The sequence below is a fragment of the Ovis aries genome, chromosome 4 (assembly GCF_016772045.2).
Source record: "Ovis aries strain OAR_USU_Benz2616 breed Rambouillet chromosome 4, ARS-UI_Ramb_v3.0, whole genome shotgun sequence".
Classification (NCBI taxonomy): Eukaryota; Metazoa; Chordata; class Mammalia; order Artiodactyla; family Bovidae; genus Ovis; species Ovis aries.
In genome coordinates, this window is record NC_056057.1 from 104830266 (window position 1) to 104854632 (window position 24367).

Sequence of the window (24367 nt, forward strand, 5' to 3'; positions counted from 1 at the left end):
AAAAGCCTGCTCATAATTAGCAAGATAGCAATTCAGGGGAGTCATCCTCATTTCTTTTCTCCCTTTCTTTCTTTCTCTCTCATTCTTTTTTTTTTCCCCCTTTTGTTTAGCGGACTTCAGGATAGACAGATGAGACAAATTACATTTCTGTTTTGGCAAATCACTTCACAAAGTCTTCCTATGCTAACAACGATAAGACGGTGCCTGATAGAAGCTTTATTTAGATTCACGCACAGCTGGTCAAAGAGCTGGAAACAGTAACACTGACCAATTCCATGGCTGCTGAAAGCAGAGGGCCATAGCTCTGTGTCTGATCCTGTGTATACAGCGACAGACCAAAGGCTTACAAGGCACACTGACCAGCCTTCACACGGAACAAAGAAGGAATAGCCAAGGATACAGGAGATGAGTTTTGAATGCGTGAGTACACCCTTGGTCCACCCATGCCTAGTACAATTAACCAGCACTCTAAGCCCTTATGGCTTCATGAGCAGAAAATTCTTCACTAGCTTTCGTCTACAAATGCTCCCTCCAAGAGTCTCTGCAGTAGGGAACATGGGAAGGGTCTCAGATACTCTGCCATCTCTCCACTGGGTGTGTAGGTGAGTTGTGCTTTAAGTATCTACTCCTTGACCTGCTGCCCAGCTGCCTGCAGGTTCCCGCACTGAGGAACCCATGCAATCCTGAGCTCAGGCCAGCTCACTGACTCTCACTCAACAGAGGTGCCCTTCTGCTTCTCTGACCATCCCCCATGGCCAGCAAGGGGGCTCCTGGGGACACAGCACTTTCACTACACCCCAGACCACGTAGGGCTGCCTTGAAGGAAGTTATGGGAGTGAGGGGTCCAACAAGACTGTGTGCCCCTCCAACCCTGGGCAGCAGCAGCCCAGGCTGGCCCCCCTGCCAGCCCTCTCCAATCACCTGACTGTCTCAGGGCAGGGAAGAAATGACTCTGCTCAGAACAGATGGTAGGACAACTTTCTACAGAGGTGCATGTTAGGTAAATGTAAAGCCTTTCTAATGAATGGACACTCAAGAGTCAAAAAACCAACGGCACCTGATGATGACTCATGGAAAGAAAACTTGTGGTTTTTGTTGACCTGAACCTCAGTATTTGCCTGTGTTATGTGTCTTATCAAAAAGTCAACACATACCTGGCTTTGCAACTGACATGCAGGGAAGTGATCTCTGCCTTTCAGGAGTGATACTGATTAGAGAGAGAGAGAGAGAGAGAGAGAGAGAGAGAAAGTAAGAGTGGAGAGTGTAGGCAAACTATGCAGTACCCAGAGTAGCTGAAGGGCTAGGGAAGGATGGTCCAGTGGATGCTGAGGGGTGAGGGGCAAAACTTGCTGTCCAGGTATCTGAAGCACCCAGGTGGCTCAGTGGTAAAGAATCCACCTGCCAATGCAGGAGACTCAGGATCAGTCCCTGGGTTGGGACGATCCCGCTGAGGAGGAAATGGAAACCCAATCTAGTAATCTTGCTGGGAAAATCCCATGGACAAAGGAGTCTGATGGACTACAGTCCAAATTCAAGTTCAGTCGCTCAATTGTGTCCAGCTCTTTGTGACCCCATGGACTGAAGCATGCCAGGCTTCCCTGTCCGTCACCAACTCCCAGAGCCTGCTCAAACTCATGTCCATCGAGTCAGTGATGTCATCCAACCATCTCATCCTTTGTTGTCCCCTTCTCCTCCTGTCCTCAACCTTTCCCAGCATCAGGATCTTTTCCAATGAGTTAATTCTTCGCATCAGGTGGCCAAAGTATTGGAGTTTCAGCTTCAGCCTCAGTCCTTCCAATGAATATTCAGGACTGATTTCCTTTAGGATGTACTGGTTGGCTCTCCTTGCATCCCAAGGGACTCTCAAGAGTCTTCTCCAACACCACATTTCAAAAGCATCAGTTCTTCAGTGCTCAGCTTTCTTTGTGGTCCCACTCTTGCATCCACACATGACTACTGGAAAAACCATAACTTTGACTAGATGGACCTTTGTTGGCAAAATAATGTCTCTGCTTTTTAATGTGCTGTCTAGCATGGTCATAACTTTTCTTCCAAGGAACAAGCGTCTTAATTTCATGGCTGCGGTCACCATCTGCAGTAATTTTGGAGCCCAAGAAAAGAAAGTCTCTCATTGTTTCCATTGTTTCCCCATCTATTTGCCATGAAGTGATGGGACTGGATGCCATGGTCTTAGTTTTCTGAATGTTGAGTTTTAAGCCAACCTTTTCACTCTCCTCCTTCACTTTCATCAAGAGGCTCTTTGGTCCCTTCTCTTTCTGCCGTAAGGGTGATGTCATCTGCATATCTGCGGTTATTGATATTTCTCCCAGAAATCTTGATTCCAGTTTGTGCTTCATCCAGCCCAGCATTGCCCATGATGTATTCTGCATATAAGTTAAATAAGCAGGGTGACCATATACAGCCTTGACGTCCTCCTTTCCTGATTTGGAACCAGTCTGTTGTTCCATGTCCAGCTCTAACTGTTGCTTCTTGACCTGCATACAGGTTTCTCAGGAGGCAGGTCATGTGGTCTGGTGTTCCCGTCTCTTTAAAATGGGCTACAGTCCATGGGGTCACAAAGAGTCAGCCACAACTATGCACACACGCACAGGGAAGCAGAAAGAAATGAAACCAGCCAGCAGGTGTTAGAGGGAATCAGATCCTGCCTCAGTACAACAATACAACTTCTAACAAATAGATTAACACTTTATAACCTTTCCCAGGGCCTCAAGCCTTAACTGAACAGTGGTCTTATGTAATCATTAAAACTCATTCATTCATTCAATGAATTACTATGTACCAAGTGATGTTCGAAGTGCTGAGGATACAAAAATGAACAAACAGACAAAAACCTCCCCTGATCGCAGACACTGATATTTTAGTGCCAAAAAAGTAAAATCTAAACATAAGCAACATTTCAAAGGAAGTTTTCCACAGGAAATACTCAAAACACTAGATTACAGCATGTTGCTTTAGCTATGGTGTCAGTCCTGATTGTGACCTGGTTCAAAGGATTCCCCCTGATGTTTCCAGCTTGGCTTTTCAAAAATACAGGAGAAAATAAAAGGTCCTGTGGGTGCCCATTGGGTTCCACAAAGAATTCCACTCACTGCAGTCAGACTTTTAGGGTCAACGTGGCGGGCGGCCAAAATGAGAACTAAATTTGTTGAAGCTAGATCATGGTTACATGAATGTTCATAATCCCAACCATTCTTTCTGTGTGTATGTTAGGTATTTTCCATAAGAAAGATATTTTCTTATTCAAAAAAGAAATTCAGGGGGCTTCCCTGGTGGTCCAGCAGCTGAGAATCCGCCTTCCAATGGAGGGGACGTGGGCTGGATTCCTAGTCTGGGAACCAAGACCCCACATGCTACAAGGCACCTAAGCCCGCATGCTGCAACTGAAAGCCTGCTCACCGCAACAAAGACCCAACAGAGCCAAACAAAGGAAAAACCAAAGAAGAAATTCAGCAGTAGTCCTGGATATCAAAGGCCTCTTGAAATCAAGGGTTCCCTATATTCGAAGTTTTAAACAGCTTAAGCAGAAATGAATAACCATCCATCCACGTGCTCTAAAAATGATTTTTGTATTGAATAAAGCAGTAGAAAGGGATGAACCTTAGATTCTTCTCAGTACTGAGATTCTACATTCTAGTGGAAGATCTAAAGTATAATTGGAATCAAGCAAACGTGGATTTGGGCTAATTCCTGAGTTAGTACATACGGATTGTGGTCTATTTACTCTCTAATGCTAACCAAATGTCAGAAAACTCAGTGCTGATTCTCATTTCTAAGCATGTAATGATCATTTTCATAATTATTTCACAGTATTTCCTCTAAACCCTTTCTTCTTTTTGCTTTCAAAAAAAAAAAAACAAACAGATTGTTTGAGCTGAAATAGGCATTTACAGCGATTGTATTTTACAATATTTGTGAATTTTAGATCTTATTCTCAGGTACATGAAAGTCATCGAAATGATAACCATTTTCGCAGGAAGCACCGTACATAACCTCTTCATTCGCTGCTAATTTAGGTGTGCTCTCTGCATGCTGTCCTAATTGCACTTCGTTATCTGTTCCCAGATGACTCCTTTAATCAGCCAGGCCTGCGACGTGCTTCTGACTCACCTAGAGCATCACGCACAATCTGGGGAGGCTTTTGACATCCAGAGGTAAGGGCACTACGTGGCTATATTATAGATGAGAAATCATATTTTTGAACTGCTGTTTCTTGTAACTGTACATAATTGCTGAACAATTACCTTGGGACCAACAAACAGTGGAAATGCTTACAAGATCCAAAAAGTGTGGGTAGACTGACTAAGAAGAAGAAAGGAAACCCATGGAAAATGTGAAGCAAATACAAATGACGCCCTGGGGGCTGTGACGTGTGCAGGGAACGCTGAGTGGGTGTGTTTTGTGAAGGGACGTGCCCTCCGACCTCTGCAGACCCAGGAGGTGGCAAGATATATCTGGGCAGAAAGGACAGGGTCTGGAGGGGCACAGTCCATGCAGTTTTAATTCAAGAAAAACTGTGCCCACCTCCCTCAGCCTGGAAGCCATAACTTAGTGGTGGAGCCTCAATTTAAACGACTGATTGTCTGGCTTTTTGCCTAATTGACCTCTGCTAAATTATGGTTTATATCAGATTAAGAGTCACACAGCAGATCAGCCAGAAGCCAACTTGCTCTCATTATCAATGTTAATAAAATCATAACATAATCATCACCAGCATTTACATTCTACCATATTGTTTACAAAATTGTCTCCTCCACATTCTCTCTGGTCCTGACATGCATGAGCTGGGTGAGGGTATGGCTTCACCCAACTCACTGAGTTGGGTACTCAGTTGCTGAGCTCCTGCTCAGTTGGCCCAGCAGCCATAAAAGCAAAGTTAACAACTCTTAAAACCTTTACATCGTCAATGTTTAGGATCAGATGAAATCACATTCAGCAGTCACGTTGCTGTTTTTGCTGTCACCGGGAAATGCGTCATCAATTGTAGAGATGTTCTCAGTAAGAGGTCAAAATAAAACACATCATCTGAAGATGTCATGTAGTCCTTAATGATAAGTGGCTATAGAATTTGTGAAGAAGAGGAACTAAGTATACCTACGAAAAGCCACAAAAATAGACCCTTTCGTTAGCAAAGGATATGAATTCCCAGCTGTTAGCCTTTTTAGAAGCAACTTAACTATCCCTACAAAGAAAACAAAAAAGGTTATTCTCTTAGAGCTTAAAATGGCCATTTGAGGGGCAGGTTTCCTAGAGCCTAAGAGGTTAATTTTTCTGGAGCTACTGCCAGACACTTTTCCTTCTGTTTGTTTCTAAAGGGCAACGTGTGTTTCCTGTAATAATATACATATGTTCATGAAACTGCTCCCAAAGTTTGTCTTGTGTTTATTTGAGTGTAAAAGGGCCCTGGTTTTTTTATTTGTTGCTCCAATGAAAACTGTAAAACCATTAGGAGGAAGAGGGAGACAGAGTTAATAAAACTAGACAATCAGCTTGCTATTAATAATTTCATCAATCACAACTTGCTCTGTCTACATCAATCAGTCGTTAGACCTGGCCTTGGAGGGGCTCTGCACAACTTTGGAGTAAAGCACATAGACTCTGGGTCAAGTGTTTTTTCTCCTTCATGGGGAAGAAAAAGTAAAGTGTATTTCTTGGTATTTGACTTTGCCAGGATGACCCCATCTTTGTCTAGATAGGCTCCCTGTTACGTATATATGTCTTCCCTTGAATGGGTTTCCCAGGTGGTTCAGTGGATAAAGAATTTGTCCACAATGCAGAAACCACAGGAGACCCGGTTTCGATCCCTGGGTCGGGAAGATCCCCTGGAGAAGGGAATGGCTGCCTACTCCAGTACCTTTGCCTGGAGAATCTCATGGACAGAGGAGCCTGGCAGGCTACTGTCCATGGGGTTGGACAGCTGAACAGCATTGAAGTGACTGAGCACACACACACACTCCCCTTGAATTCTGCTATCGTCCTCCCAGGATCTCACCCCAATGTGATAGAGGGGAGGGTTCCTCTCCTACCGCCCCACTCCAGGTCTGCTGGAGCCCCCCTTTGAACAGGTAGATGGTGCAGTCGTGCACTCCGGGAGGAGGTGGATGGGGAGGCCAGTGGCCACCTCCTTCCTGAGCACAAGTGGTTCCCTCCCCTGTAGAATCTACTGCTGCTACACCACAGACGTGGTGGCCAGCGTCGCCTTCGGCACCGAAGTGGACTCCCAGGAGGCTCCTGAGCACCCCTTCGTGGAGCACTGCAGGCGCTTCTTTGCATCGTCCATCCCCAAACCTCTCCTGGTTTTACTCTGTAAGTGCAGCTCCTGCCAACAGGGGTAAACTGGGCAAGTTGGGCAGACCCCATGGTACCACACTCTGGGTGTCTCTAAGAGTCACCCTGTGGAGTCTGCCCTGCAGAGCCCTGGTCTCCCTGGAGATGCCCAGGCTCCTCTGCACCAACCTGGGGCCTCTTACCCACACAGGCAGGCCTGGCCCAGCTTACCGGCTGGCAGTGAGCACGGTCGCGGTGCACAGGGCAGAGAGGCCTACTGCACTGCCTCCGCTAGTGCTTGTTTCCACCACGTGAGAAAGGCATTCTCCTCCCCACTTCACAGATGAGAAAACTGAGGCTGGAAAGGCTGAGTCAAGATGGGAACCTAAAACCTTTCATTTTCTAGGACATATGCCTCCCCTCCAGCAAAACCCTCTTTAGAACACTACTCTGCTTGAAGCCCAACACATAGTGAACTGGAAACCATGTGATGGGTGACTAGCAGATTACCCAATGGTGGGGAGACCAGTCCATTGATCTTATTTGTATTTTAGAAGTGAGTGTTTACCCTCTGGCCAATTCCGGTGTCTTCTTGCTTTTATGGAAGCACTGCAGTGTTGTTACTATGGTTATTGATTATTGCCATAATTCCAAACCATTCTGCTGGGCTGGTAAATTCTATTTCCTTCCTTGGTCAGTTTCATTCTCATTTCCGAGTCAACTTCCGTGGAAGCCCCTGTCACCTCCATCTGCTCTGCACTGACACTGTATAGCACTTGTCGCTACGGCAGTCAAAGCGCAGAGGGTCACCCCTCATCCTCTACACCCCAGGGGAACTGGTTCCCCTTGCCATCAACCACAGGGCATCCTGTGCACTGCAGGGCATGTGGGTCCACTTCCCATGGTGGCTGCCACTCCAAGCTCTCCCTCCCTGCTGTGTCATTTTGGTGCAGGCCCCTGCTCTTGAAAATGGGCAGAGCCTGCTGAGACATGCATGGATCAGAAGGGTCCTCTCCCCCAGCTCACACAGCTCCCGTGTGTGCCTGTGCACAGGAGACCCACTGTGAGTGCTGAGAATCTGAACTGAGCCGCACTCCCCAGGGACAGGTTTGGCCCCACAGTCCAGGCTATCATCCAGGAGGGAATAAGTGGCAGCTCTGGGGAAAATGATCCAAAGGAAAAAACAAAAAATGCAAATGACCAGAAAGTTAAAAAAGGAGATTGGCTTCTACCACTTGCTAAGACTTGAAACATAGCCTGCAATCTCTTCTTTCCTGATGAAATACAGAAATCTTGGACCCTCCTATCTAGAACTAGGGAAATTAACTTATAAACATGAGACTGGCTGCTTGAGGGCCAGGTGGAAGTGGACCCTCAATTGAAGCCCCACTTCCATCGTATAGACGTTTATCGAGCGCTTACTTCATGCAAGGAAGGGTGACGAGTCCAGAGGTAGAATCCCGCTCTGAGCAGCGGCGATTCAGAGGGGGAAGACAAGCCTTCAAAAGACTAATTCAAGGCCAGGGTTTGCTTCCTGGCAACAGGCATCTAATAGCCCTGGTTTATTCTCACCCTCTTTTCAATGCCACTTTTGTTTTTCTCTTTCAAGTATCATTTCCATCCATAATGGTCCCACTGGCCCGGATTTTGCCCAATAAGAACCGAGATGAACTGAATGGCTTTTTTAACAAACTCATTAGGAATGTGATTGCCTTGCGGGACCAGCAAGCAGCCGAAGAGGTAATGTATTTTAATAGGACACGGCGTCGGAATGGAATAGAAGCTAATTTGGCATCGCTGTCTGCTTTCTCTCCCTCCCCTCCCAGCCCCGCACACTCATGCCATGCGGACAGCAGTGGCCTAGTGCTTAGAGCTTGCCGGGGTAGCCAAGAGAGAGAAGGGGGCGGGGGAGGGAGGCTGAGGAGGAACAAATAAGGAGAGAGAGGTGAAAGCAGGCAGGAAGGACGGCGAGGAGCAGCAGCCCAGAGCAATCTGTCCACCCTCTGACCCAGGGGAGTAGAATTAAAGCTGCCCTCCCCTCAAGCTCACAGGCCGCCTTATTTCAAGCATCACCCCCAGCACAGGTTATGGCCGCCCCAGAGAATTTTCTAGATAAAGCTGCCCACATATGCTTTTCATCAGTATATTCTTTATATTGAAAAACAGCAAGATGGAGCTTTACAGCATGAACAGCATCGTTTTGAGAGGGGAGATCAGGCAGCTGTCACCAATCCCACAATCCCTCTCTGCAGAGGGATGGAGGGTGTTACTGCAAAACGCATGGTTGAGGGCCCTCGCGTGCTTCACTGAGAACTAGAAATTTCTTTCCCCTTTGTGGATATGCCCTACGCTTGGCACACAGTAGGAATCAAGTAAATATCTGTTGATTGCATTTGGCTGAGAATAGAAATAGGAATGTTCAGTGTTAAGGAAACTAGTTTCAATATCGGATATGCTCGTGCACGTATGATGCTATTCTTTATGGGCCTTACTCTAGTCAAGGAAACGACTGAAAAGGAGAAAACAGGGCTGAAATGTCTCTTCCTGAATTGGCTTGCATAAAATGTAGCTTTAAAAGTGTTTGCCCGGGCTTCCTGAGGCGCTCGGTGGTAAAGAATCTGCCAGCTAATGCAGGGGAAGTGGGTTTGATCCCCGGTTCGGGAAGATTCCGCATGCCACGGCGCAGCTCAGCCGGTGCACCACAACTATCAAGCCTGTGCTCCAAAGCCTGGGAGCTGCAATTACTGAGCCCGAGTGCCTCAACTCCTGAACCCCCTGTGCCCTAGAGCCTGCGCTCTGCAACAGGAGAAGGCACCACGATGGGATACCTGCCTATCCCAACTAGAGAGTAACCCCTACTCCTGTAGTGAGCCTGCACTCACTATAACTGGAGAAAAGCCCACGCAGCAACGAAGACCCAGCACAACCAAAAATAAGAAGAAACAAACAAGGGCCTTCGCCAGCGGTCCATTGGTTAAGAATCTGCCTTCCAACGCAAAGGATGCAAGTTTGAATTCTGCTTGAGGAACTAAGAGCCCACATTCCACCTGACCACTAAGCCGCAACTAAGACCTGACACAGCCAAATAAACAAACATTTTAAAACATAAATAAATTTAAAAAAATTTTTAAGTGTTTTCTCAAAGACTGGGGAGGTCAGAGAGATTACCAAGAGAAGATGTGTGGTCCAGTGTCGCCGTGACGGCAGACGATGAGATCAAGGCAGATGCAGTCTGTTAGTGGCCAATCGCAAGGAGTAGCCTCTACCTGCCCAGCTTCACATTCTGGACACTGTGAAGCAAAGGTGTCCTTGTCCAGAAGGTGGGGGAAGGTGCAGACAAGCTTGCCCTTTGGCTCATACCACTGGGAACTCAACCTGCCACCCTTCGAGGTGTGAGAAGAATCAGTTCCTGGTGTCCTTGGCCCAGCTCTGCCATCTGAAAGGACAGAACATTCTTATCCAGGTCCATGCTCCTCCAGGGTGAGCCTGGGGAAGGAGGGATGAGGAAAGTCCCGTTTTCAAACCTTAATACTACTGTGAAAGCCTTCCTTCATGCGCATGAGGTTTGCCACTCACCCTTTCTACCCCCAGCCTGAAACCCACTGGTGGAGGAATCAGGCTGAAAATTCTCAGACTGTTTGCACCAAATAGCTTGCTAAGAGGTGAAGGGTTATTAAAGATCCAATTACTAAGATTGCCTCAAGCTTTTCCTTTTTTAAACTCAAGAGCTATTTGTTTCAAACAACGAGTTGATCTGAGAAAAACCTCCCAACCATGAATCCAGGACTGCCCATGTCAAGACAGAGCTATATGGTTACTAAGAAAACTTGCTTTAAACCCATCTAAACTCCATAGACATTCCATCAAGCAGATGTGTGTTTGCGCAGTGGAAAATGCAGCACAGATGTTAAAAGGTAAATATTTTTCTAAGCTCTCGCCAATGGGTGGATTAGACACCTACATCTATCAGGGTTCGTATTTTTCTTGGATATAACCATAAACCAGCACTGTTGCAGGCCTAAATGGGCAGTGTTCAAATAGCCTCTGTGATACAGTGCAAATAAAAGGAACCCATCAACACTAATGCTCCTCTCCAGTGCACAGGCCCCAGAGAGTCGCCCTTTCCTCTGGCCTCTGGGGTTGGAGGTTAAGACAGATTTCTATAAGGCTCAGCAGCCCTGAAGCAGCCTGGCTGAGCCAGGATGAGGGGAAAGGATGCCAGCTGCAGCTCTGCCCCAGGGTAGATCCAATGAGGTGGATGTGGCTTCGCCCTCCCTTCCACCATTGTCCTCATGTGACTCCAGCAAAGCCACAAGCAAGCCTCGGGGACTGCAACCATTAGCATCTGAGGAGTTTCAAATGGGCAGGTCAAGAGAGAGCCTGGGATGCTCTGGGGTCGCCGAATGGCATCTGGAATCCGAGAGAGTTCACCTCCCATTCAAGCCATTGTGCCCAGCCCTGGGACCAGAGTTAGAGTCTCAGATGTTGCCCAGGCAACAGGAAGGAAGCTGGGGAAAGTCAGCCCTTGTGGATGCTGTTTGGGAAGCAGATTGAGCAGGGCCAGGGTGGAAAGAGGGGGGCAAGGGCCATCCTCTCAGCCAATCCTATGCAAGCAGGCTGGCAGTATGTGGGGCCTTGCCTCCCTGAGTCTCAAGATTCTTGTGGCCCACAGGCTGAGCTGTGAGTCCCACTAGAATCTCCGCAGAAGACACCTTCCAACCAGTAGAGCTGCAAGGGTGTCATGACCCAAGGGTCTCATGATTTAAGGGGGTCACGACCCAAGGGTCTCATGATCTAAGGGTCTCATGATCTAAGGGTCTCATGATCCAAGATTCCTGCTCCAAAGCATGCAGTTACAAGTAAATCCAACACAGCCTTCCTCAAAATACACTTAGGACAAGGCAGGCTTATTAGTATTTGTGGAGTTGTTGATTGCAAACCTAACATGTGCTTGACCCAATACAGGCATGGGGTGGGGTTGGGGGTGGGGCACAGGATCCTGCCCTGGAGATGCAAGCAACCCTGTGTGACCTGACAACCCTGTGTGACCTGACAACCACTTTTGTTGTTGTTGTTGTTTAGTCACTAAGTCGTATCTGACTCTTTGCGACCCCATGGACTGTAGCTCACCAGGCCCCTTTGTTCATGGGACTTCCCAGGTGAGAATACTGGCATGGGTTGCCATTTCCTTCTTCAGACAACCTCCTTAAAAGATGCTAATGTGTGTGACATAGATTACGGATTTGATAGTAATCCAGAAGCCAAAGGACTGAGAAAATGATGCAACAAGTCAAGAACTTTGAAATGATCATTTTTCCTCTTGGTGGTTCTAATACTCGCCCTTTTGGTGTTGAGTCCCATAGACTTCAGAACAGAGTAACCCATCAGTGGTCCTTCATCACATCCAAGAGCTGTTCAAAGATGAGATGTGTCAGGGACACACTTTGTCAGCGTTAAAGTGAAAGTCGCTCAGTTGTGTCTGACTCTTTGAGACCCCATGGACTGAATTCTCCAGGCCAGAATACCAGAGTGGATAGCCATTCCCTTCTCCAGGGGATGTTACCAACCCAGGGATGGAACCCAGGTCTTCTGCATTGCAGGCAGATTCTTTACCAGCTGAGCTACCAGCAATGTCAGAGCTAAAGTAATACATAAACACTCCATTGTTACACTTGTAAATGGGGTAGTGTAAATAGAGAGGATCTGCAAAGTACTGATAAGGAAGGAGAGGGAAATGGTAAGAAAGCTCTAACTTAAGTGGGGCAGGAGATTATTGAGGATAGAAGGAACCCAACCTGAGGAGGACGAGCAAAATGCAGGCTGGAGACTTGGAAGGTAGGCTTCTTCATATGAGTTCCCTCCCCGCCCCCAGGTCCTGTGAACTCCCTGCTGTGACAAAACTAGACACAGAAGTCCACCCTGGAGGGTGGGATGTGAACAATGGAGCACTTACTTTGATTTATATTTTAAATATTTATTTATTTGGCTGCACCAGGGCAGGCAGGATCCTTAGTCGTGGCATGCAAACTCTTAGTCACATCATGTGGGACCTAGTTCCTTGACCAGGGATTGAATCCAGGCCTCCTGCACTGGGAGCACAGAGTCTTAGCCCCTGGACCACCAGGGAAGTCCCTAATTTAATTCTTTATGATGCTTGAATTGCTTTATTATCAGAAAAACCAACCAACCAAGGATACAAACACAGATGAAGGAAAATAATAAAAATCTCCCTGGTTTTCCCAGCTCCTTCAGCTCACCATGAACTGCCGGGTGAGTGAGTGAATGAAGTTGCTCAGTCGTGTCTGACTCTTTGTGACCCCATGGACTGTAGCCTACCAGGTTCCTCTGTCCATGAGATTTTCCAGGCAAGAGTACTGGAGTGGGTTGCCATTTCCTTCTGCAGGAGATCTTCCCAACCCAGGGATTGAACCTGGGTTTCCCACATTGTAGGCAGACGCTTTACTGTCTGAGCCACCAGGGAACTGCTGGCTAGGATGTTGCTAAACATTTTCTACATGTGGACACATGTAATCACAGACATTGTCCAAGTGCCATTCTTACAGACATGAGGTTCTGCCATACACAGTGTTCAGCAACTTGCTCTCTTTGCTTACCAAAGTGGCTTAACAGCTTCCTGAATCAGCCCAGCAAGAACAGCCTCATGCTGTACCGGCAGCAACACAGCCCGCTGATGGCTGCACTCAGTGCTATAATGAGCAACAGTGGGAGGGGGTGGTCCCAGGCTCCCCGCATCTCAGACAATCCCGCAAAGAAAATCCTTGTTCCTATTGACTCTCTGAAAGCTGCGTGTGCTCGTCTTCTTCTGTGCTGTGAGAGTGCTCTCTTGTGTGACTCTAAGGCCCAAATGTGTGTTTTCTTCTTTCCTCCCTTAGAGGAGGAGAGATTTCCTCCAAATGGTCCAGGATGTGCGCCATTCTGCCGCCACCGTGGGCATGGAGAACTTTGACATCGTCCGTCAGGTCTTTTCTGCCACCAAATGCCCAGCAAACGCTTCCCGGCGACACCCACCCAGACCCCTGTCCAAGCCTTTGAGTGTGGATGAGGTGGTGGGCCAGGCCTTCATCTTCCTCATTGCTGGCTACGAGATTGTCACCAACACTCTCTCTTTCGCCACCTACCTCCTGGCCACCAACCCTGAGTGCCAAGAGAAGCTTCTGGAAGAGGTGGACCGTTTCAGCAAGAAACATGTGAGTACAGTCATCTGTGTGGCTTTGTGTTCATCAAAGTGAAACTTATTTTTGATAACCATCTTGCCAAAATCACATTCTAAGTGTATAAGCGTGCCGTGGCCCAACTTCTCCATCTCTCTGGGTTAACAAGCAAAACGGAGTACTCAGAACAACACGGAGGAAAAAGAAAAAAGAATTGTCGCATGCCTTCACTGCCTGGGAGAGTCCATGAACCAAGCCTGGCTCAGGGAAAATGCAGAACCCCAGGCAGTCAGAGGTCAAAGGTAAGGGAAAGGGAAGGAGACCTGGTTTCCCAACACTCTGTCTGCAGATTCTCCATGCTCAGGAAGGTGGGAGTCAGCCAGAAAATGGAGCCAAGTGGAAGACAGAAGCAGGCCAAGGATAGGCCAAGTCAGCGCAGGCGTGGAGATGGGGAGAGTGCTAGGGAAGGGGTCTGGGAATGGAGCGACTGAAACAGGGCTGGATTCTAGATATGCCTTCTAGATGGGGCTCCTCATTGCTAGACCAGAAGCAAACTTTAGGGTGCAGAGCTTGGCTACTTTTTCACATCATTTTTTCCTGGATGCTTATGTGTACATTGCTTTAACTTATGAGCTGTTAAAGTAATTTTAAAAATCTGTGCTTTCAAAGGAAGACCACCATAATAGAATCCTTTCTAATACATTCTGATGATGTAAGGACTATTACATTCACAATGTTGGGAGGAGAGCTGTTCCATTATAATAACTGTCAGAATTTTTTTTTTCATATATTGAGTTGAAAACTGATTCCCAGGAAATTCTACTTCCTTATTCCACCGGGGAAAGTATTGGGTTGGCCAAAAAGTTTGGGTTTTTTGATGCAAGGTTAGCTTTTCTTTTGAAAACTGCGTTAACTATGTTACTAGTTGCCTTAACTTCTGGCTCATTGAGAGCTTCTGGTCAACTTAATGTCCTGTAATGTTTTGACATCTGCCAAGCCAGGTTTCCCCTGGAGAAGGCAATGGCAGCCCACTCTAGTACGCTTGCCTAGAAAAATCCCATGGACAGAGGCTACAGTCCATGGGGTTGCTAAGAGTTGGACACAACTAAGTGAAGTCACTTTCACTTTTCCTTTCATGCAGTAGAGAAGGAAATGGCAACCCACTCCAGTTTTCTTGCCTGGAGAATCCCAGGGATGGGGGAGCCTGGTGGGCTGCCATCTATGGGGTTGCACAGAGTCGGACACGACTGAAGTGACTTAGCAGCAGCAGCAGCAAGCCAGGTTTCCCCAATCCATTGCTTGGACTATTGATTTTCTGAGCCTAGATGCAAGAGTTTATATTTATCCTTATTACTGCTCAAGTCAGTCAAAATAATTTTGAATCTTGATTCTGGCATCTGTCATATTATAATTCCTCCAGCTTTGTGTCATCTGGGACTTGCTCAGCATGTCTCCTATTTCATCCAAGTCATTGATTAAAGTGTTGAACAGGACAAGTCTTCCCTCCAGGTTGACATTGATCTATTAATCAATATTCTTTGGGCAGGGAGTCTCAACAAGTCATGAATTCAAATAATCCTACCACCTCCTCCCATCTCATCCTATTACATACGTAGTTGTGTTTTTGTTTTCAGTTGAGACGGGGATGGAGGAAGGAACAAAGATAGTTGGGGTACATTACTGCAAGAGAAAAATGGGGAGCTGAAGGTATATTAGGATGCTGTTAGGGGCAGGTAACAAAACCCCAACCCAAACTGACTTAAGGACAAAAAAAAAAATAGGAGGGAGATGCTTATGAATACAGATAATTGAGCAGCTTAGGAATAGATGTTGTTGTTTAGTCACTAAGTTATATCCGACTCTTTGTGACCCCATGGACTATAGCCTGCCAGACTCCTTGGTGCATGGGATTTTCCAGGCAGGAATATTGAAGTGGGTTGCCATTTCCTTCTCCAGGGGATCTTCCTGGCCCAGGGTCAAACCTGCTTTTCCTGTATTGACAGGCAGACTCTTTTTCGCTGAGCCACAGGGAAGTCCAGTAATAGATGTGGCTTCAAACAAACCTTTACCTCGGCTCAAAGATGGGCTCCGGTCCTAGTTTCTCCCAACTTCTTGGCTGAGCTCTTTTCATATTGGTCCCATTCTCAGGTGTTCCCTTCTCTTGAAACCCCAGGCCACTTGCTGAGAACATCTGGGAGACAGGCTTCCACTCATAACGAAAGGAGAAGAGTCTGTGACCCCAGATTCTCAGCAAGAGTCATTAGGTTCACCCTGGTCAGAATGCTTAGGTCACTGCCCATTCTTGAACAGACTATTGTGGCCAAGAGAACAGGGGCATGGGTGGGCTTAAGCCAATCCATCCTACCCTCAGAGTCAACTGTAGTCAAGTCCTATTACTAAGAACTTGGGAGCAGACATTCCAGCAGTTACTCCAGGAGGTGGTCAAGGCAAGAGAGGGAATTCGGCCCCCTGGTCTCAAATAAACCAGAAGGCAGGTCAAACTAAAGACTTTCAAGCATCTGGAGAGTGGTCAGCCATGTAGTGGACGTGGTGGTGGTTTGGAGAGGGGGCAACAGCTCTGAGAGGCAGAAGTCATGACTCACCTTCAGGGAATTTAATTGCCAATTAAAACAGTAGTCTATGTCTATTACAACAGCACCTCCTTCCAAGTGAAATTCTCCAGGGCAACAGAAGGCAGCACTTGATCGAGTCTAGAATGAGTGATGTCATGCAGAGAGCTTGGGGCTCTAGGGAAGGGAACACCAGCTACTCTGTAATTCCATCTTGTTATGTTCATCCATCAGGAGGATACAGGCCTGAATGCAGGTCTGAAAGCAGACACAGACCTGCATTCAGAGGCCTTAGACACACAATGCCTTAACTCTGAGGTGGCCTAAACTGACCTTGACCTTGAGGAGGGCGAAACTATCTCACTTTACCCTGCACTCCTTCAAATCCCTCTAGCCTCGGATGGGAGCTTCTTTCCTCAGAGAACTACCTCTTATGGGCTGTGCAAAATGTGTGTGTGTGTGTGTGTGTGTGTGTGTGTGTACACGCATGCATGTGCATTCATGCTCAGTCATGTCCAACTCTTTGTGACCTGCACGGACTGTAGCCCACCAGGTTCCTCTGTCCATGAAATTTTCCAGGCAAGAATAGTGGAGTGGTTTGCCATTTCCTTCTCCAGGGGAACTTCCCCACCCAGGGACAGAACCTGTATCTCCTGTGTCCCCTGAATGTTGCCAATCAAATAAACAGATTTTAGGCGGTAAAGTTTCTCAAACTTTAGCGTACATAAAACCATCTAGGAAGTCCGTTAAGATATAGAGTCCAGGGCCCTTTACACAGAGATTCTCCTTTCATAAGTCTGAGCCAAGGCCAACGAACTCCCACTTTAAATACACATCCCAGGTGATTTTCATGCAGACAGTCCTTGTTTCAACCTTGAGAATACAGCCTTTGTAGCCCATGCCCTGGCCCAGCTGTGCAGGCTCCAAGGTCATTTTCTCTCTCCAGGTAACAGCTGGGACTGTCTGTGAAAAATGGGACTATATAGAACTGGTCTATAAATTAAATAAATTTGGCAGTCACAATAGTGTTAATAGTTGTATAGCCTTGCACATGGTATACATGCAATAAATATTTTCAGGTTCTCTCTTTTTTTTTTTTTTCTATAATCAGAGTTCTGTTAATATGGGCCATCTGTCAGAACATGGAAATGCAGATTAGCTGTTCACACATTAGATATTTTCCTGAAAATATTCCTGAAAATTTGCATGTAAAGTATGACTTGTGATAATTTTCCTGCTGGTTTCCATTCAACAAATATTTTTTGAGTGCCAGTTAATGCCAGAGTCAGGCTCCAGACATTGCACCCAAGAATGTTCTGACCTAGTTCTTCCATAATATACCTGAGACCCCCATGCATCTCATTAGATGGTCTTCTCTTGTATTTGTCAATGAGATCATTAGATTTGAGCTTTTGAGTTTCTCTTCCCTGAGCCTACCATTTTTTAGCAATGCCCTATGAGAATCCAATGAAAGCTAAGTTTTCTTCCCATGAAAAAGCCTATGTGCACTGTATCAGGATTCTTTCTGCTGACAGTGACAGAGAATTCAACCCAGGTTGGCTCAGGAAGTTCATTTACCCATATAACTAAAAACTGTAGTATAAATCTACCTTCAGGTATGGCTTGACACGGGGGCTCAAACTCTGTCACTGAGACCCAGCTTGTCCTCTCTCCCCCTCTCAGCTCCAGTCATGCTGGGCATATGCCATTCTCACACAAGATCTCCCCTAATGGTCTCAAGACAGCTGTGTAACCAGTTTGTTCAATAGCCTGAACTAAGTGAAGTATTAATACAAACATGGAATCCTTTGGTGCTTTCCCCCCCAATTATTTCTTTTAAAAATGCTCTGATGAATCGCCTTCCCTCTCCTAGATGATATCTTGGACAGATTGCAAAGGTTTCAATTCCCTTTGGCACTAAGTAGTTCAAAACAGTCTGGTCCAGTTTACAACTGCAGTCTCAGACTCAATTCAATGCCCTTAGCTCAGGATGACCTGTGGTCTGAGGAAGCTGTCTAGGGGAGGGTACTTGGTCTGTTCTTTCACCCTCTTTCCTCTCCTCCCTCTGATTCCTGGACCTCAATCTCCCCTCAGGGGTGGGCTTCTAACAGATCCCCAAATCCTGTCTAAAGGGGTCGTCTCTCAGCCCTTCCCCTGTGTTGCCCTCTGGTATGGAGTGGAAACAGGCTGTCTCCTGAGGCCACCCCTTCCCCACAGCTCCCTGACAGAAGAGGAGCTCCTGCCTCACAGCTTCTGGGTGCTGGGGTCTCCTGGTGGCAGCCAACCCTCTTAGTGCTGGCAAGATGGCTCCAGCTGACCCATGATACCTCGCACAGAATCTGAGTGGTCACACACCTTGGCTGTACCAACAGGGGCTGCTCCTGCTGTCTCCTCTCTGAGCCCTGACGTCTCTCTCCGGTTACTTAGCCTTTGCTCAAATAAACAGAAAATGAACAACCGTGCTGCATGGGCAGGTGGCTCCCTGGAGAACCATAGCCAGACTCAGGCGGCTGCCCCACTCTCTAGGTACGGCTCTTTTGGACCCCCTTCACCCCTGCTGCCGTTTGACTCAGGACAGGAGAACTCTTCTCTAGGCTGAAGAATCCTTGCTCTGACAAGTCTTCCTTAAATCCCTCTCATCTTTCTATGGGCTGAGGATAGGGACAGTGGGAGAGCCCACTCAGCTCCAGTGTGAAGAGTCTCTTTCCTGGGGATCTCAGTGAAAGTCTCATGGCATCTCACTGACAGAGTTGATTGGGTCATGCGTGCACCTCTCAGCCAATCACCTGGGTTCAGGGAAATACAATGCTTTGATTGGCTCAGACCTGGGTCACTCTCCTGGTCCCTGGACGAGGACTCAAATGGAGTCAGTCCCCAAATGCCCGCTACAAGGAACCCACAGTTCCCTGACAGGGGAGGGGCTCCTGCCTCACACTTACTAGAGTGGGGTGAATGGCTGCTGGGTGCCAGAAAACAGTGTCCATCCCTGTACCTAGAATCCATGGTTTCCGGATGAAGCTCCTCCTTTCAAATTACGTATTCTGCAATCACTCACCTTTGCGCTGAGGTTCTAAAAACTAGTTTTCCAGACTTGAAGGTACAAGTCCAACAGTGCTCAGTACTGCAGCTCTTTTGCATTACTAAATAGTGTGTACTCCTAGCAAATGATGTGACCACTTCATACCAAGTGTCTGGTGATGTCCACAAAGCCAGCCAATGCTTCTTTATATAATTAGAATGACACCGAGGTTGGCAGTTGGCCTTGTAGCATCCTTTCCCAGTGAAGACGGGAAATTGTCCTTGGTAAGCTCACTGATGGAGAAGGCAATGGCACCCCACTCCAGTACTCTTGCCTGGAAAATCCCATGGACGGAGGAGCCTGGTGGGCTGCAGTCCATGGGGTCGCACAGAGTCGGACACGACTGAAGCAACTTAGCAGCAGCAGCGACAAGGTCACTGATACAGGGACTCTCCTTGAACAGATTGAATGTCTGGCAGATAAAGGACTACTCCAAGGTTTTCCTTCACTATTGAAGATTATCTTAATACATGTTTTAAACCCACTTATTTAGTCTGGTAATACCTCACCTCTCACCATCCTTTTTGATTCAAGTGGCCTTGATTACTTCTCTCTTTTCAGGGCAGAGATCTCTGTTCCAGATGTCAAACAGCTATGTGTGTACTCAGTGGCTCCGTCATGTCTGACTCTTTGGGACCCCGTGGATTGTAGCTCGCCAGGCTCCTCTGTTCATGGGATTTCCCAGACAAGAATATGGAATGGATTGCCATTTCCTATTCTAGGGGATCTTCCTGACCCATGGATTGAACCCCCGCCTTCTGCCTTTCCTGCATTAGCAGGTGGATTCTCTACCACTGAGCCACCTGGGAAGCCATTCTCTAATGCATGCCTAGGGCTACTTCTTTTTAGAACATGTATGTTTTCTCCGAAATCATCTGACATTGGAATTGTGTGTTTGGCTTCCCCTCCTTTCACAAAACCTTCTTTCTTAATTCACCAGTCTCTTGGAGAACTCTTGCTTTCCCCATGTGTTTCCTTATTCATCTTAAAGGGGAGGTACCTTCATTAAATTCAGTAGTGGAGGAGCAAGGAAAAATTTGTACCATTTGGCCCACTCATAAAATTGAGAAAACACGCCAATTATTTAATAAGACCTCTGTCCTGTGGATGCTTCATTGTGTTCTCCAATATCTAATTTTGACAGGGATGAGAGGAGGGGAAAAAAAGCTTCTTTCCATATAAATTGTTTTTGCTATAGCTTTAGCACTTTATGTTGAAATTATTGACTTTTGATCTGGCTAAACCATTCTCTTCTCTTCTTGTTGGTGCCGGACCGTGCCAGCCAAAATTTATGACCCATTTTCCTTCTGTTTAATTGTTGTTATAAATCTGCTGTGAAGAACCTAGTTGTAAATTTATCACAAATTGGACTAGATTGATATACAGCCTCTCTTTAGGATAATTTGAGCACAGTTATGCCTTAGAAGGAAGGCCAAATTCTTAACTTCTCTTGAGGAGCTGCTTTGTAACCATTATAAATACCTAATTAAAATACAACTTACTCTTTCTTTTTCTCTTAAGGATAAAAGAGCATTTCCTGCTGGGTATTTCAGCTGATTAGCTCATACTGCTAATATGAGCAAGGCTGAAGATTTGTTCCTTGAAGTAGCCAGAGGATCTCAAAGGAAAAAGAGCATATTCTGTGGCTACACACACACACACACACACACACACACACACACACACACAGAGTCATTTCACTCCAGCCACCTGTCCTTTGTCACAGTGGGTAGGATTGGGTGGGAAAAAATGTGACTATCTTAACACAAATTCTTACTATGGGAAAAAAGTCTCCCAGTTTGTATTTCACTCAGGATTCTTGTCATAGGGAGTGTATGTTCAGTCACTCAGCTGTGTCTGACTCTGTGCGACCCCATGGACTATAGCCCACTAGGCTCCTCTGTCCATGGAATTTTTCAGGCAAGAACACGGGTTGCCATTTCCTTCTCCCGGGGATCATCTCGACCAGGGATTGAACCCACATCTCGTGCCTCTTCTGCATTGGCAGGTGGATTCTTTACCGCTGTGCCACCTGGGAAGCCCTCACAGGGAGCAGGTGACTTTAAGATTCAAGTAAAAAACTGGAAATGGGTTTTTCCCCATTGAGAAGGTTTCCTGCCTTTGTCCAGATCTGCTGGGGTCCTGCTGTTGGACACTTCAGAGGGAGTAAGCTGAGGTGTTCCCCACAGTTCAGTTACTCAGCCACACAGGGCTTAGTGTCTCTTCTGTAAGCTTCCCTTTCCGACACATCCCACAATAGTACAACAGAACGCAAAGCAACAGGGTACAGAGGAAAAGACATGAACAAAGAATAGCTTATGCCCCAAAGTCACACTATGAAACAGATGAGAACTGGGACTTCAGCAGGCTGAGGGTAGCGGCAGTAGATTGTGGTACCAGCCTCAGAGTCTCAGAGTATAATATACATCAGAATCCCCAGGGGCTCTTGCTAAACTGCAGGTTCCTGTACAGTAGGTCTGGGGTGGGGCCTGAGACTCTGCATTTCCAACAAGTTCCCAGGTGATGCCAATGCTGGCAGTTCATGGCCCACACTCTGTGCAGCCAGGTTTTAAACCCTAAAGGCTTCTCTCCCTCTGTTGTGATGCACATAGCAAATATTTATTCCCTTTGGTGGTTTAGTCGCTAAGTCATGTCTGACTCTTGCAACCCCATGGACTGTAGCCCACCAGGCTCCATGGGGATTCTCCAGGCAAGAATACTGGAGTGGCTTGCCATTTCCTCCTCCAGGGATCTTCCCAACCCAGGGATCGAACCCTCACCTCTTGAGTCTCCTGCATTGGCAGGCAGGTTCTTTACTGAACCACCAGTTTCAGTCAGTAAAGAATAAGTAAATAAATAAATTCATTTATTCCTAATGATAGTTAAAGTACTGATGTTCTGCCAATGATTAACCTTTTGTTCATAAAGTAAAACAGATTCAAAATTCCCCAACAACAATGGCGCCACTCTCACTTGACTGAGTGAGGGATAAAGTGATGCAGGAATTGCTCAGTCCTGGATGTGTCTTTAGTAGCGTATTACCCACAATCCTGGTGGCTCAGCTGGCAAAGGATCTGCCTGAAATGTGGGAGACCTGGGTTCAACCCCTGGGTTGGGAAGATCCCCTGGAGCAGGGAAAGGCTACCCACTCCAGTATTCTGGTCTGAAAAATTCCATGGACTCTATAGTCCACGGGGATGCAAAGAGTCGGACACAACTGAGTGACTTTCACTTTCATCCATAATCCTAAAATCATCTCAGTTCTTTAAATACAGTTGACCCTTGAACAATGAGGGGGTTGGAGTTGCCAACACCCTGCACAGTCAAAAATCTGAGTAGAACTTTTGAATTCCCCCGCCTCAAATTTAACTACTAAGAGCCTCCTGTTGACTGGAAGCCTTACTGATAACATAAGCAGTCAATTAACATATATTTTGTATGTTAGGTTGTACACTATGTTCTTACAGTAATTTAGAGAAAAGAAAATGTTAAGAAAATCATTAGATTTCTAATTATTTTCATAAGATTCATAAAAAATTTAATAATACTGTCCTGTATTTATCAATACTGCAAGTTTACTTCATCTGTTTACAAGATGAATCATCTGTCAATACCTACATCAATATTGTCTTATATGATACAAAACACTGTAGATGTTATAGGTACTGCTAACACTGTACCTATAGGAAAAGAAATTCAAATTTATTTACAGGTATAATGATTCATGCATTAATAATGAAGTGGCAATATGCTTGCTGTGTGGTAGCCTACCATAATCAATATGATGGCTTCACAGTTCAGTTCAGTGGCTCAGTTGTGTCCAATGCTGTGACACTATGGACTGTGGCACACCAGGCCTTCCTGTCCATCACCAACTCCCAGAGCCTGCTCAAACTCATGTCCATCAAGTCAGTGATGCCATCCAACCATCTCATCCTCTGTCGTCCCCTTCTCTTCCTGCCCTCAATCTTTCCCAGCATCAGGGTCTTTTCAAATGAGTCAGCTCTTCACATCAGGTGGCCAAAGTATTGGAGTTTCAGCTTCAGCCTCAGTCCTTCCAATGAATATTCAGAATTGATTTCCTTTAGGATTGACTAGTTTGATCTCCTTGCAGTCCAGAGGACTCTCAAGAATCTTTTCTAACACCACAGTTCAAAAGGGTCAGTTCTTTGGTGCTCAGCTTTATGGTCCAACTCACATCCATACATGACTACTGGAAAAACCATAGCTTTGACTAGACGGACCTTTGTTGGCAATGTAATGTCTCTGCTTCACAGCAGCCTAACCTGTGTACTAATCATTGTAAAGTTTTTTTGATATATAGTATTACAGTCATATTCATAATACAGTATTGGAAACATTGTTACGTTTTTTGAAAAACCACTGACCTGTGATGCTAGGCTGATACAGTGTCTTCGGTTATGGGAGAAGCATACTACAGATAATGTAATTCTTCGAAAGCAAAGTTACAAAACAGCAAGAAAAGGTTTTATATTAAATATCACCCTTATGGCTATGGAAGAATAGACTAGTATCTATCCATCTACTATCTATATATATTTTGGGGGGGGGCAGTGCCATGTATCATGTGGGATCTTAGTTCCCTGACCAGGAATCAAACCCGTACCCGCTGTGTTGGAAGCACAGAGGCTTAACTACTAGACTGCCAGGGAAGTCCCAGTATCTACATATATTTCATGCATGTGTGACATACCTTTTTCTTAATTTTTTCAATATTACTAGGCTGTGCGGTTTTGAGTTTTTTCAAATTGTCACAAATCTCCAAAAATTTTTTCCCAAAATATTTATTGGGAAAAAATCTGCTTATAAGTGGACCTGCTCAGATCAAACCCGTGTTGTTGAAGGGTCAACTCTTAATTTCCTCCAGGGGGTATTTTGGAGGTGGGGTTAGGTTTTGAGTTGATTTAAAGTTGTTTTCAAGGCAGATGAAGGTGGCAACCAGAGCCTTCTCTCTGGATGCACATATAGACTGGGGACCTGTCGCATCCAGTAAGCACCCCCACAGCAGCTGCACTTTTTGGGCAGGCACCATCTAAACCACAAACACCCCTTACCAGCCCTTGGTGTATACGGCAGCTCTGGGTGCCAATTGAGAGGCCATGGCAAAGGATCTTGGTCGAAGAGAATGTCCTTGATGCTCTCTCGCCAGGGGGCTATACTGTTTTCACTGCAGGAGCAGGAGCTGCAGTGGGGGACCCTGGGATATGTCCAACTTGCCCACTTCCTGTCCTTCTCTCTGG

At 46.3% G+C, this 24367-nt stretch overlaps 1 protein-coding gene across 3 annotated transcripts in view; it reads left to right on the plus strand.

Moving 5' to 3' along the window:
• TBXAS1 (thromboxane A synthase 1) overlaps positions 1–24367 on the plus strand; it is a 167640-nt gene that overhangs the window by 100313 nt on the left and 42960 nt on the right. For all 3 annotated transcript variants that reach the window (XM_060414897.1, XM_027968869.2, XM_060414898.1), the window contains 4 exons: positions 4084–4172; positions 6176–6324; positions 7895–8025; positions 13179–13493. In XM_060414897.1, the coding sequence (XP_060270880.1) occupies positions 4084–4172; positions 6176–6324; positions 7895–8025; positions 13179–13493 (684 nt within the window). The remainder of the gene's footprint in view (positions 1–4083; positions 4173–6175; positions 6325–7894; positions 8026–13178; positions 13494–24367) is intronic.